Raw genomic sequence first — 11,539 nt, 5'->3', positions numbered from 1 at the left:
TGGCCTTCCTCGTGTCATTCTTGAGGCGAAGGGGTTCAGGTTATGTTGGATAGAGAATGAAAGGGAATTACCAACTTCTTTCTAATCCTGGAAGCTCCCTGCCTCCACCTCCTCCCAGGAGTTAGGGGAACCCGGGCATTGGGAGTCATCAGAACTCGTCCAGCTTTTCTGGTAAACCAGAAAGAGGGTTTGAGGGGGAATTTCCCTAGCAGGACTGGGGAAAGGTAAGGAAAGGAAGAGAAGGACATAGACCCATGTGCCAATTGACACATTCACACTGTATCTCTGAGGGACTGTATCAGGGTTAATGTACCCTCTTGCCACCAACCACCATACCTCTGTGTGGCAATACAGAGTCGAAGGAATTCCTTACACCAAGCCACAAATCCCAGCCTGACTGCCCCACACCATCTATTTCTCCTGCAACCAGAGCTGCACACAGTCCCATCGATGCCCCCCTTGTGCTTGGGGGAGGGGCAAAAGTGGCCAGGAGGTCCCTGTGAAGGGTCAGTAGCCACCCGATTTCTTGGACATAGCCAACAAATGGTGCTTCTGGGGGCAGCAGACCTCAATTAGGTGAAGCACTGGGTGGAGCCACCTGTGGTTTCAGGCAACTACTAAAAGAAGCATGGACTGTCATGCCCCCTTCCCTGGAGAGAAGCAGCAGCCTCCATCCTCTGATGCCCTTCCTCCACAGGAAGGCGAGGAGCAGTCCAGCGGGAGGAAGAACACTGAAGGGACTGCTATACCTGAGTTCAACAAGGTTCACAGGAATTGTTTATACAGTGTAGGGTAAAGGAACCAAGACCTCCAGGTCCAAGATTTACTGCACCTGGGTCCTCTGGGAACTGTGAGGCCACCCACAGCCACATGCTTAAGTACGCACTGTCATAACATGTGCTTAGGCTGAGGGTTGGGGGTTCTGCTTTGCATTGTGGCATGAGTTCCCTGAAATAAAAGTTTTAGGTATAAACTTGGCTGCTGCTTAGCACTTGAGTCATCCCTGTCAATCCATCTGGTTTCTTTGACAGTTGCCACATCTTTTGTGCACAGAGGCAGGGACAGCATTGTGGATACTGTCAGAAGTCCAGCTTTTCCCTGCACCTTCCCATCTCTCATGGGCCCCCCTGCCCACACCTCTTTTTCTGCATCCTCACTCCCTGGGGCAGTCTTTCTTCTCAGAATTCCTGCCTCCTCAGTGCCCCTGCCGCCTTGGCCCCTCACACACATGCATAGGCCCTCTCTTTGAGTATCCTTTAGCCTCTCCCCAAATCCCTGACTACACTGTCTTTCTCCCCCTTGCTCTGGACTTCTAAGCTTCTCTGTGCCCCCCCTACTCAATTTGTTCTGTTTTCCTCTAACCCCCAAGATTTCCCTCTCCCTCCTTTGTTCTTTACCTCCTTCCAGTTGGATGCCTCCCCCCTCCTAAGACATTCCTCACCCAGGCAGACTCCCATTTCCAGCCCCTCCCCACCTCTTCCTAAGTAGTCAGCTCCCTTTTCCCCTCCCCCCACAGCCCATCTCCAGTTCCTTCTCCTCCCTCCTCCCAAGACCAGGCCAGCTAAGCCCTATTCCATTTTTAGATGACTGATTATGATACTAGCTGAACTTTGTTCACAGCCTGAATTTACAGCTGTCCCTTCCTTTCATACCCCATCCACCAAACACACCCACTCCGTTCAACATGATACAGTGCTTACACACAGCATGTCATGTCCACATACATTTGTATTTTTCAGAACAAATCAACAGTTATGCTGGCAATGATGTTGGTTAGTAGGGACTCTAAAGCTTTCTATACATTAAAAAGTTACATTTTTTGTGTGTCTCAAAACCACACATTTGCCTCCAAAAATGTGGCCAATTGTACCCTAACAGTTAGGACTTTTTCACCAAATCATAGACATAGATATGGAAGTCATCATCAAACTTGATGAAATACACAGAGGGTTTGGCTTTGACTTGGTGAATGACCTTGCCTGTCCTTTTGGAGCCATCTTCTTTGGTATATTCCACATGTTTACCTATCAGGCCATCTACAACTCCTTCTGGTTCCCTCTCTGCTGGAGGAGACTCATTGGACTCTGGCATGATACGGAGGTCTCCTTCTTTGTAATCATCTAGAAGCTGGTACATGTACAAGACAGGATCTTTCTCATAGGTGATATAAAACCAAGCTTTCATGATTGGTGCTTGGGCTAAGACCATCCCTCTCCATTCATCCTTAGAACCATGCTCGCCCTCAAAAACATGTTCCACAGCTTTACCAATTATGGTATTTGCAAGGTGCAAATCTCTGACTCGGGAAAATGGCACCTTATCAGGAAGGATTTTAAGCTTTAAAATCCTTTCATCTTTGTGAAGTTCCAGTCCATAAACACAGTCAATTCCATCATATTTCACCAGATAAAGAGAAGGATTTATAGGCACCTGATCCAGAACGGTTCCTTTCCACTGGGTGATGGGCTCATCGCCTTCCTTCCATCCATGTGAAATTCTACAGCCCACGATGTTTCTGCGGGGCTGGGATGAAGCTCTGGCCCGGTGCTTCTTTTGAGAGGATTTTTTCTTCCTCATATTTGCAGATCCGGTGTGGTGATTGACAGCTTCTCTGGTTTCCTGCCCTGCAGCTTCCTTTTTTGGGGGGGTCTTCATACCTGCAGGTGGAGGAAGGAGGCTAGGGAGAAACATTTAGTGAATTATAGCATTAAGTTTTTTCCTCTGTCGCAAAATCCCTGGGCACCAGGTACACTGCCACCCAAATTATTTAGATATGTCTAACGGGAATGCTCGTTACCAAGATATTATGGATGCTTGCTTGCAATGCCCTCCCTCCAGGCTCCTTTGGCTCTGATGGAGTTTTAGAGAGGTGTCGGTGGTTTTGATTGAGGCCCCAGCAATAGAGATTAGGGTCCTTTGCATACTGCCTGATCCTCTGTTGCTTAGAGTTCCCCACACCAAACACAAGTATTCATCATTACTTAGACCTCACTCCATCTCTCCCATTTCCACTAACGTAGTCCACATGTCCCTTGCCCATAGCAGCCTGCTCTTCATCCCTCTTGCTTCCCATAATAATGCCTTCTGCCTGGTGTTCACCCCTCTCCTTCATCTCCTTACTGTTCATCCCCATTTTCCCGCTGAGAGCCCACAAGAAATCTATTTCCCTTTCTAGCCACCTTTGCACACCATCCAGGTGCTTTTTGGCTCCCCACTCCCACTCCAGGTGCCCAAGTTATTCTTCTCAAGTATCTCTCATGTCCCACCCCAGCACTTACCCCAACTGCCCTGCCTGACACAAACTAACTCCCACCCTCCCGTTTTCTAGTCCAGTGCCCACCTTCCCGCGTCCAGCGATCGCGGGCCTCACGTGTCCAAATCAGAGACGTCGTTCCTGCCTGCACTGTGAGCCTGTGTGGAAAGAGGATCAGCAGGCGCCGAGCCGGGAGCTTGCTGAAGCTGCTTGGAGAGAAGCCGTAGACGAGGAGCGTGTCTAGGAGGCGGCCAGGCACACCAAGACGATGGTGGATGTGTCTCCAGCACCGTGCTCGCGGGCCCTCTGCCTCCCCGACGGCAGCAGACACCCCTCTGCCACATCAGAAGCCCACCAGCCGCTACTGCTGCAGCAGTCTCCTCCCTCCGTCCGTAGCGCAGCTTCCTGCCAGGAGAGAGGCCTCCCCTTCCTGCCAAACAACGTGCGCCCCCCTCCCCCAACTCTCACGCCCACCTCTGCCCCGGGCTTGGGAAGCCCTGGTTGCCTTCTGGGCCCTCCGCTTTCCAAAATCCTGAGCAGCCTAGCCCACAACCACCCCCACTCCCAGCCACCCAGCCTCCCTGTCTCCAGTTCAGGGCCCCCAGGCTCCCCACCCCCACTCCACCCTACCCCCACATCGGTGCCCCTGCCCCATCTGTTTTCCATCTAGGAATTCGCCCTTTCCTTTACCCGGTGCTTTTCTGGAGTTATTCTTTATATTCAGAAACCTGCCTTTCCTTGTCATTTAAAGGATTTGTGGTAGAACGAGAGAAATGCACTAGTGCTTAGTCTGCCATCTTGACCCAATCCCTAGGAAATTTTTACTCTTTGGACATTTCCAGGCTTTATTTCTTGAGTATATATTTTTTCCTTTTATTTATTTATTTTTCACCGATTGATAAAAAGAACTACATGCACAATGTGGACACTGTAAATTCAGAAAATTCACTTGAAGAAAATAATCCACTTCTCATTCGCCAGAACTCACAGCAAAATATTAACACTTATTATTTCCTCTGCCTTTTTCCTAATCTCTTAGAAATCTGGGATCATTTTGAAAAATCATTTGTTAAAAATTACTTGTAAAATCGTTGTTATGATACTTTGAAAATACAGTGTCTATAGCAATATTAGATGTACTATTCTCCAGTAAAATTTAATTTTATCTTTCTACTGTATTTAAAAGAAATTATTACCAATAAAATTTAATCCCCTATTATCCTCAAGTCCTGATCTTATTCCCTTCTCCTTCTCTGATGTCAATATTCATTATTCATTTTTGTGTATTCTAACAATCATATACACACAAATGAATACTATACATTTTCTGTCTCATTTATTTTTAAAATGTACATTCTGAATGATAATTACCCCATACTCTTAGGGCAAAATAATAATTCTTTTTTAACTGCCTATACCTGACATTTCTGGTGTATGGCACTGCATTATTATGACCCCGCTGTATATACTGTACAGCTGAAAAGAATATGATATCTCTACACGTTATAGCCAAGAGTGTATTTAAACAACATTTTCTAGAAATTTTTTTTACTATGTAACTCTACTCTTAATACATTGAAGAAAATGTCTTTTCTTAATGATTACATTGTCAACAAACCTGCAATAAAACTCTGATGTTTCTCAATCTAACTTACCTAAGCTTTATTTTAAACTTACTTTTATCACAGGTATGTTATTTTTCCGAATCTTACTTTTATTACTGAATATTTTTAAAAATTTATCTGTGTTTTATTCTAACATTTCTTGTCACCTTCAAACTCTTGAAGATATGATATTTTGTCATCCATTGAACAATGTTGTTAAACGTCCATTCTGCTTTTGATGATCATTTTCATTCATTTCAAATTTCATTTTTAAAAATAATGCAATAATATCTTCCTGTACTTGTCCCAGAATTTATATGCTATATATATTAAAAGAAGAAATATTGAGTTGTATGTATAAACTCTTCAAAGTTCATAAATGGTGCCAAGTTGGTATATTAATTGGCTGTACCAAATTATGGTATACTCAACATTATAGGTATACCATCTTCTCCATAGTCTAGACAACTCTTCATATATATCATCTTTCTGGTGTGTGCCAAAATAGTGAGGAATGAGAGCTCATTACATTTTTCTGATTATTAGTGACTTTCAACTTATTTTCTCTTTTTTTGGCCATTCAGTATTCCTATAGTGTGAGTTTCTTTTCACATATTGCTTTTAAATTGTTATTTTTTTTAATTCCCTTATATATCGTTGACTCTAAAGTTAGCCAGTTGCACATATTCTATATAAAAACTTTTCTACACATAAAATATTAGTATCTATTCCATTTAAATTATTGGAATATTGCACACAAAAACTTATAAACTTTCACAACCACAGTCGTTCCCCCTGATTGGTATCCTTGTTATGAATTTTCTTTTTTGCCTTCTTATGTACCCGTAGAAAATATATTTTGATTAGCATTGAGAGTAACATACTATTAATTTTGAGACACACTTTTTCATGTGCCAATAAAAAAAAGAAAATGACCACCAATTCAACTATGATAAGGCATGAATTGTTAGACATAAATCAATTTTAGAAGTGTTAAAATATGAAAAACTAAGAAAAGGAGAAAAAAGAAAGCAAATGGAAATCATAGGATGCTACTTCTTATGACAACACATGTAAAATACTTTGTTTTTTAAATTTTAAGTTTCTTTTTCTTATTGTTTCTTTTTCCCCCATCACTCTTCCTCCATTACTCTCCCCTGCCCTACTCACAGCCCACCTCCCACATTCAATCCTTCCCACCCATTGTCTTTGTCCATGGGTCTTTTATACATGTTCCTTGACTTGACCCTTCTTCTTCCCCCATTATCCCCCTCCCCCCTCCCCTCTGGTTACTGTCAGTTTGTTCTTTATTTCCACGTCTCTGATTCTATTTTCCTTGCTTGTTTGTTTTGTTGATTAGGTTCCGCATATAGGTGAGATCATATGGTATTTGTTTTTCACTGCCTGGCTTAATTCACTTATTATACTCTCCAGTTCCATTCATGCTGTCACAAAATGTAGGAACTTCTTTCTCTCTGCTGTGTAGTGTATTCTATTGTGTAAATGTACCACAGTTTTTTGATCCACTCATTTATCAATGGGCACTTAGGCTGTTTCCAGCAATTGGCTATTGTAAATAACACTGCTATGAACATTGGGGTGCATAGGTTCTTTGAATTGGTATTTCAGGATTCTTAGGATATAATCCCAGCAGTGGAATTGCCAGGTCAAAAGGCAGTTCCATTTTCAGTTTTTTGAGGAAATTCCATACTGTTTTCCACAGTGGATGTGCCAGTCTGCATTCCCACCAACAGTGCACTAGGGTTCTCTTTTCTCCACAACCTCACCAGCACTCGTTGTTTGTTGATTTGCTAATGATGGCCATTCTGACCTGTGTGAAGTGGTATTTCATTGTGGTTTTAACTTAAATCTCTTTGATGGCTAGTGATGCTGAGCATTCTTTCATATGTCTCTGGACCCTCTGTATGTCTTCCTTGGAGAAGTGCCTGTTCAGGTCTTTTGCCCATTTTTCAATTGGATTCTTTGTCTTCCTGGAGTGGAGTCATGTGAGTTCTTTATATATTTTGGAAATCAAACCATTGTCTGCGGTATCTTCGGCAAATATGTTTTCCCATACAGTTGGTTCCCTTTTCATTTTGCTGATGTTCTCTTTAGCTGTGCAGAAGATTTTTAATTTGATGTAGTCCCATTTGTTTATTCTTTCCTTTACATTCTTTGCTCTAGCGGACATATTGGTGAAAATATTGCTACATGGAATAGCTGAAATTTTCTTGCCAATGTTTTCCTCTAGGAGTTTTAAGGTGCCACGACTTATATTTAAGTCTTTTATCCATGTTGAGTTTATTTTTGTGTATGGTGTAAGTTGGTTTTTGAGTTTCATTATCTTGCATGTAGCTGTCCTGATCTCCCAACACCATTTGTTGAAGAGGCTATTTTTACTCCACTTAATGCTCCTGCTCCCTTTGTTGAATATTAATTCACTATAGAGACATGGATTTATTTCTGGGCTCTCTATTCCGTTCCATTGATCTATGTGTGCATTCTTATGCCAGTACCAGAGTGTTTTAATCAGAGTAGCCTTGTAGTATAGTTTGATATGAGGTATTGTGATTCATCCTACTTTGTTCTTCTTTCTCAAGATTGCAGAGGCTATTCGGGTTCGTTTATGGTTCCATGTAAATTTTTGAAATGTTTCTTCTATATCTGTGAAATATGCCATTGGTATTTTAATAGAGATTGAGTTGAATCTATAAATTACTTTGGGTAATATGGACATTTTGACGATGATAGTTCTTCTAGTCCATGAATACGGTATATGCTTCCATTTATTTGTGTCTTCCTTAATTTCTTTCTTCAGTGTTGTGTAGTTTTCTGAGTACAGGTCATTTACCTCCTTGGTTAGGTTTATTCTTAGGCACATTATTTTTCTTGTTAATATATCAAATGGGATTATTTTCCTGATTTTTGTTTCTGATATTTCATTGTTGGTGTACAAAAATGCCTTCAATTTCTGAATATTGACTTTGTATCCCGCTGTTTTGCCAAATTCAATTATTAGTTCGAGTAGTTTTTTTGGCGTAGTCTATAGTGTTTTCTATGTACACTGTCATGTCATCTGCAAAAAGTGACAGTTTTACTTCCTCCTTTCCAATTTGGATGTCTTTTATTTCTTTTTCTTGCTTTATTGTTGTGGCTACAACTTCCAATACTATGTTGAATAGAAGTGGTGAAAGTGGACATCCTTGTCTTATTCCTGATCTTAGCGGGAAAGTTTTAGTTTTTGCCCATTGAGTATGATGGCTGAGTATGTTGGCTATAGGTTTCTCATATATGGCCTTTATTATGTTGAGGTATGATCCCTCTAGTCCTACTTTGCTGAGTGTTTTTTTGTCATAAATGGGTGCTGTACCTTATCAAACGCTTTTCCCTCATGTATTGATATGATCATGTGATTTTTGTCCTTCCTCTGAAACTTTGTCTTAAATAAAATGAAGTATGGTAATGTTGGTGAAATTTTTAAAGCATAAATGTTGCCACGTTTTTTCTATTTTCTACAACTTTCTTATTTTTGCATCAAGTGTTCAGCATAAGAACATGTTACTTTTCCCTTCTCAAAAATACCCTCTTTGGATTCCACTTACTCTTCCAGTGACCACCTTATTTTTCTCTTCTTCTTTGCATCAAAACTTGAAAGAGTTGCTTATCTATTGTTATCATTTTTTACCTTCCATTGTCTTTCTAAACTTTCTTCCTATTCTAGTCTGGTTCCCCTGCCCACTCTCCCAGCATTCCATAAAACTGCTCTTAAGGTCATCAAGGACCTCTAATTTTCATTAATTTTTCTACTTCATAGTTTATTAATCAGCAGCATTTGATTATCCATTTTTCAATAAAAGCTTTTTTGTTTGACTTTAAGGATCATACACTCCAGGTTTTTCTAACTCACTAGCTATTTCTTTGTCTTTTTTATTCATTCCCCCTTATTATGTTCATCTCTTAATTTTGCTGTGTCCCTGGGCTCAGTCTGTAGACATCTCTATCTACACTCTTTCCCTTGGTTATTTCATCCAGGCTTATGGCTTTAAATGTCATCTATGAGTTGTAAAGTCTTGAATTTGTATGTTTCAGCTGACCTCTTTCTGCACTCCAGACTTGTAAATTCAGTTACCTGCTTAACGTCTCCATGGGGCTGCCTAATAAAGTCAGTATATCCAATCTGAGAATGTTATATTTCCCCTAAAACCTGCTTCACCTGCAGACCTACTTTCCCATCACAGTAAATAGAAACTCCATCTTTCCATTTGCTCACTGTATAAATTGAATGTATATCTTTCTCATAGTCCTCATCTAATTTGTCATGATTATGTTGGCTTTTCAAAATTTGTCCCAAATATGACCATTTTAAACATTTTCACTATTACCACCCTAATTTGAGCCATCCTCATTCTATAACCAGTTTATTGCAAAGGCCTCCTTACTAGACTGATCTGATTGCTTGTACTCATGTCCTTTTATATTCTGATCTCATATATCAGTCAAAACCTACAATGACTCCCAATTTCACTTAGAGGAAAAGCCAAGGTACCAGAGTTTTTTACAAGACTCTACACGGTCCGGCTCCTGCCCCTATTCTGTTATCTTTCTGATATCACCTACTATTCTCAGACATCACATTGAAGTATAGGATTATAAAATTTCTGTTTTCATAGGCCACATTATGTCAAATATCAGTTATCCCAAATGGTTCAACCTATCATCTAACTGAGCTCCTTCTACATTGGCATTGTTGGTGCTCCTTGAACAAGCAAAATGTTCTCCCACTTCCAGAACTTTGAACTTGCATTGCTTCTTTTTTTAAGATTTTATTTATTTTCAGAGAGGGGAAAGGAGGGAGAAAGAGAGGGAGAGAAACATCAATGTGTGGTTGCCTCTCACACGCCCCCTCCTGGGGACCTGGCCTCCAACCCAGGCATGTGCCCTGACTGGGAATCACACTAGCGACCCTTTGCTTCGCAGGCCAGCACTCAGTCCACTGAGCCACACCAGCCAGGGCTCTTTTCCACTATCTTAATTCTCTGTTCCTTATATTCATGATGAGGGCTAACATGCATACTTCACTTAAAATACGTACCCCAATACCCAGATCCTCTTTATCTTGATCAACTCTTTCCTATGCTACTTGCATTATTAGTTCATGCTTACTTCTTTTACAAACACCACCCCAATATTATTTATGTAATATGAAAAAATTTCTCACACATGAAGTAGTTCAATGCAGGTGTTTCCAGTCAGTGAGCAGAGTTCCTAAAATTGCTAATTCAAGGAAAAGGGCACCATCTTAGTACTGAGACAATATTGAACTCTTCATGGTTAATAGCAGGGGTGTTCCTTTTCTCCTATTCACTTACTTATTCAAATATTTATTAACATTAGTATTAATTAGCCCTGGCTGGTGTGGTTCAGTGGATTGAGTGCTGGCCTGCGAACCAAAGGGTCACTTGTTCAATTCCCAGCCAAGGCACAAGCCTGGGTTGTGGGCCAGGTCCCCAGTAGGGGGCATGTGAGAGGCAACCACACACTGATGTTTTTCTCCCTCTCTTTCTCCCACTCTTCCCCTCTGCCTAAAAATAAATAAATAAAACCTTTAAGAAAAACATCAGTTATAATTAAAGACATTTTTGTATTCTCTGGGTAATCAACTACCTTATTTATTTTATTGCTCAAATTATTCCCACTGTGACGATTGGGAACATGTTAAGGTTGGTTTTTGTGTTCTTTTGACCACAGGGTTTATTACATTATTCCTTATTTACTTACTTGCAGCATTTTCATACAGCACTGAGAACCTTGGGCCCTATTATCTGCAATATTTTTACTTAATTGTTTAACTTATGAACACGTAAAGTAGTTGTAAAGTTGCTAATCCATACTTAAGTAAAAAACAAATTTACCAATTTACCAACCAAAATATTAATTGATATCAGTGTACAGTTCTTTTTGTCTCTAGCCTGGCAGTATTCAGATAAGATCATGTTTTCCAAAGTCAATCACTGATTATAACTTACTTTTTTCTTACTTTTGAAGTGCTTATGACATTTATTTGTTATATAGTTGTATTTATTTGTCAATGTCAGTATCTTTGGTTCTGCTGCTACTGTAGTTAATTTCTTTTAGTTTGCATGTGGTAAAATACTTTTTTTCTTTCATGGCAGAATGTTTTTATTTTTGAGTAGAAATATGCTTCCCTATATTTTCAACCCATAGATACCGGTTCTTATCTCTGAAATAACACACTGAATTATCTTGAGACATTTATTTTTCTTGTGTTTTCTTCACTCAAATGTTTCTTCTACTTCAAGAAGCAATCACTTTGCTTGCCCCCTGCTATGTTTTGGGGACCTAAAACAATTCCTGGTACAGAGTAGGTGAAAAATGAATATATGACTTTTTTCAATGAATGAATGTGTAAATGCCCTCGGCTTACCCTTCACAATGAGTCTGATGATGATGAGTCTGATGAATGATAAGACATTCAAGGGAGCTGGACAGAGGTCAGACTGTAGAATTACTGATAAAAGGGTGACAAGCGATGCTTTGGGAAGGGACTAAGTTCTTTAGGGAAGAAGGTAAAATAGAGAAATTCAAGGAAGATAAGGACCAAACCCCTGGACCCTCACAGTAATGCACCATATGTTCTACTTTATAGATGGGAAAACTGAAG

The 11,539-nt window shown here is 40.4% G+C and overlaps 1 protein-coding gene across 1 annotated transcript; it reads right to left on the bottom strand.

Moving 5' to 3' along the window:
• Positions 1 to 1,537: 1,537 nt before the first annotated feature.
• On the bottom strand, positions 1,538 to 3,628 carry LOC112308200 (spindlin-2). The gene is made up of 2 exons (XM_024564376.3): positions 3,341 to 3,628; positions 1,538 to 2,677 (listed from the first exon to the last, which is right to left on the bottom strand). The coding sequence occupies exon 2, from the start codon at positions 2,653 to 2,655 to the stop codon at positions 1,879 to 1,881; it is 777 nt and encodes a 258-aa protein (XP_024420144.2). The 5' UTR covers positions 2,656 to 2,677; positions 3,341 to 3,628; the 3' UTR covers positions 1,538 to 1,878.
• Between the last annotated feature and the right edge of the window lie 7,911 nt (positions 3,629 to 11,539).

This window comes from Desmodus rotundus, chromosome X (genome assembly GCF_022682495.2).
Source record: "Desmodus rotundus isolate HL8 chromosome X, HLdesRot8A.1, whole genome shotgun sequence".
NCBI classification, from domain to species: domain Eukaryota; kingdom Metazoa; phylum Chordata; class Mammalia; order Chiroptera; family Phyllostomidae; genus Desmodus; species Desmodus rotundus.
Note: the sequence above shows the minus strand (reverse complement) of the source record. Positions and strands in the feature narration are given on the sequence as shown.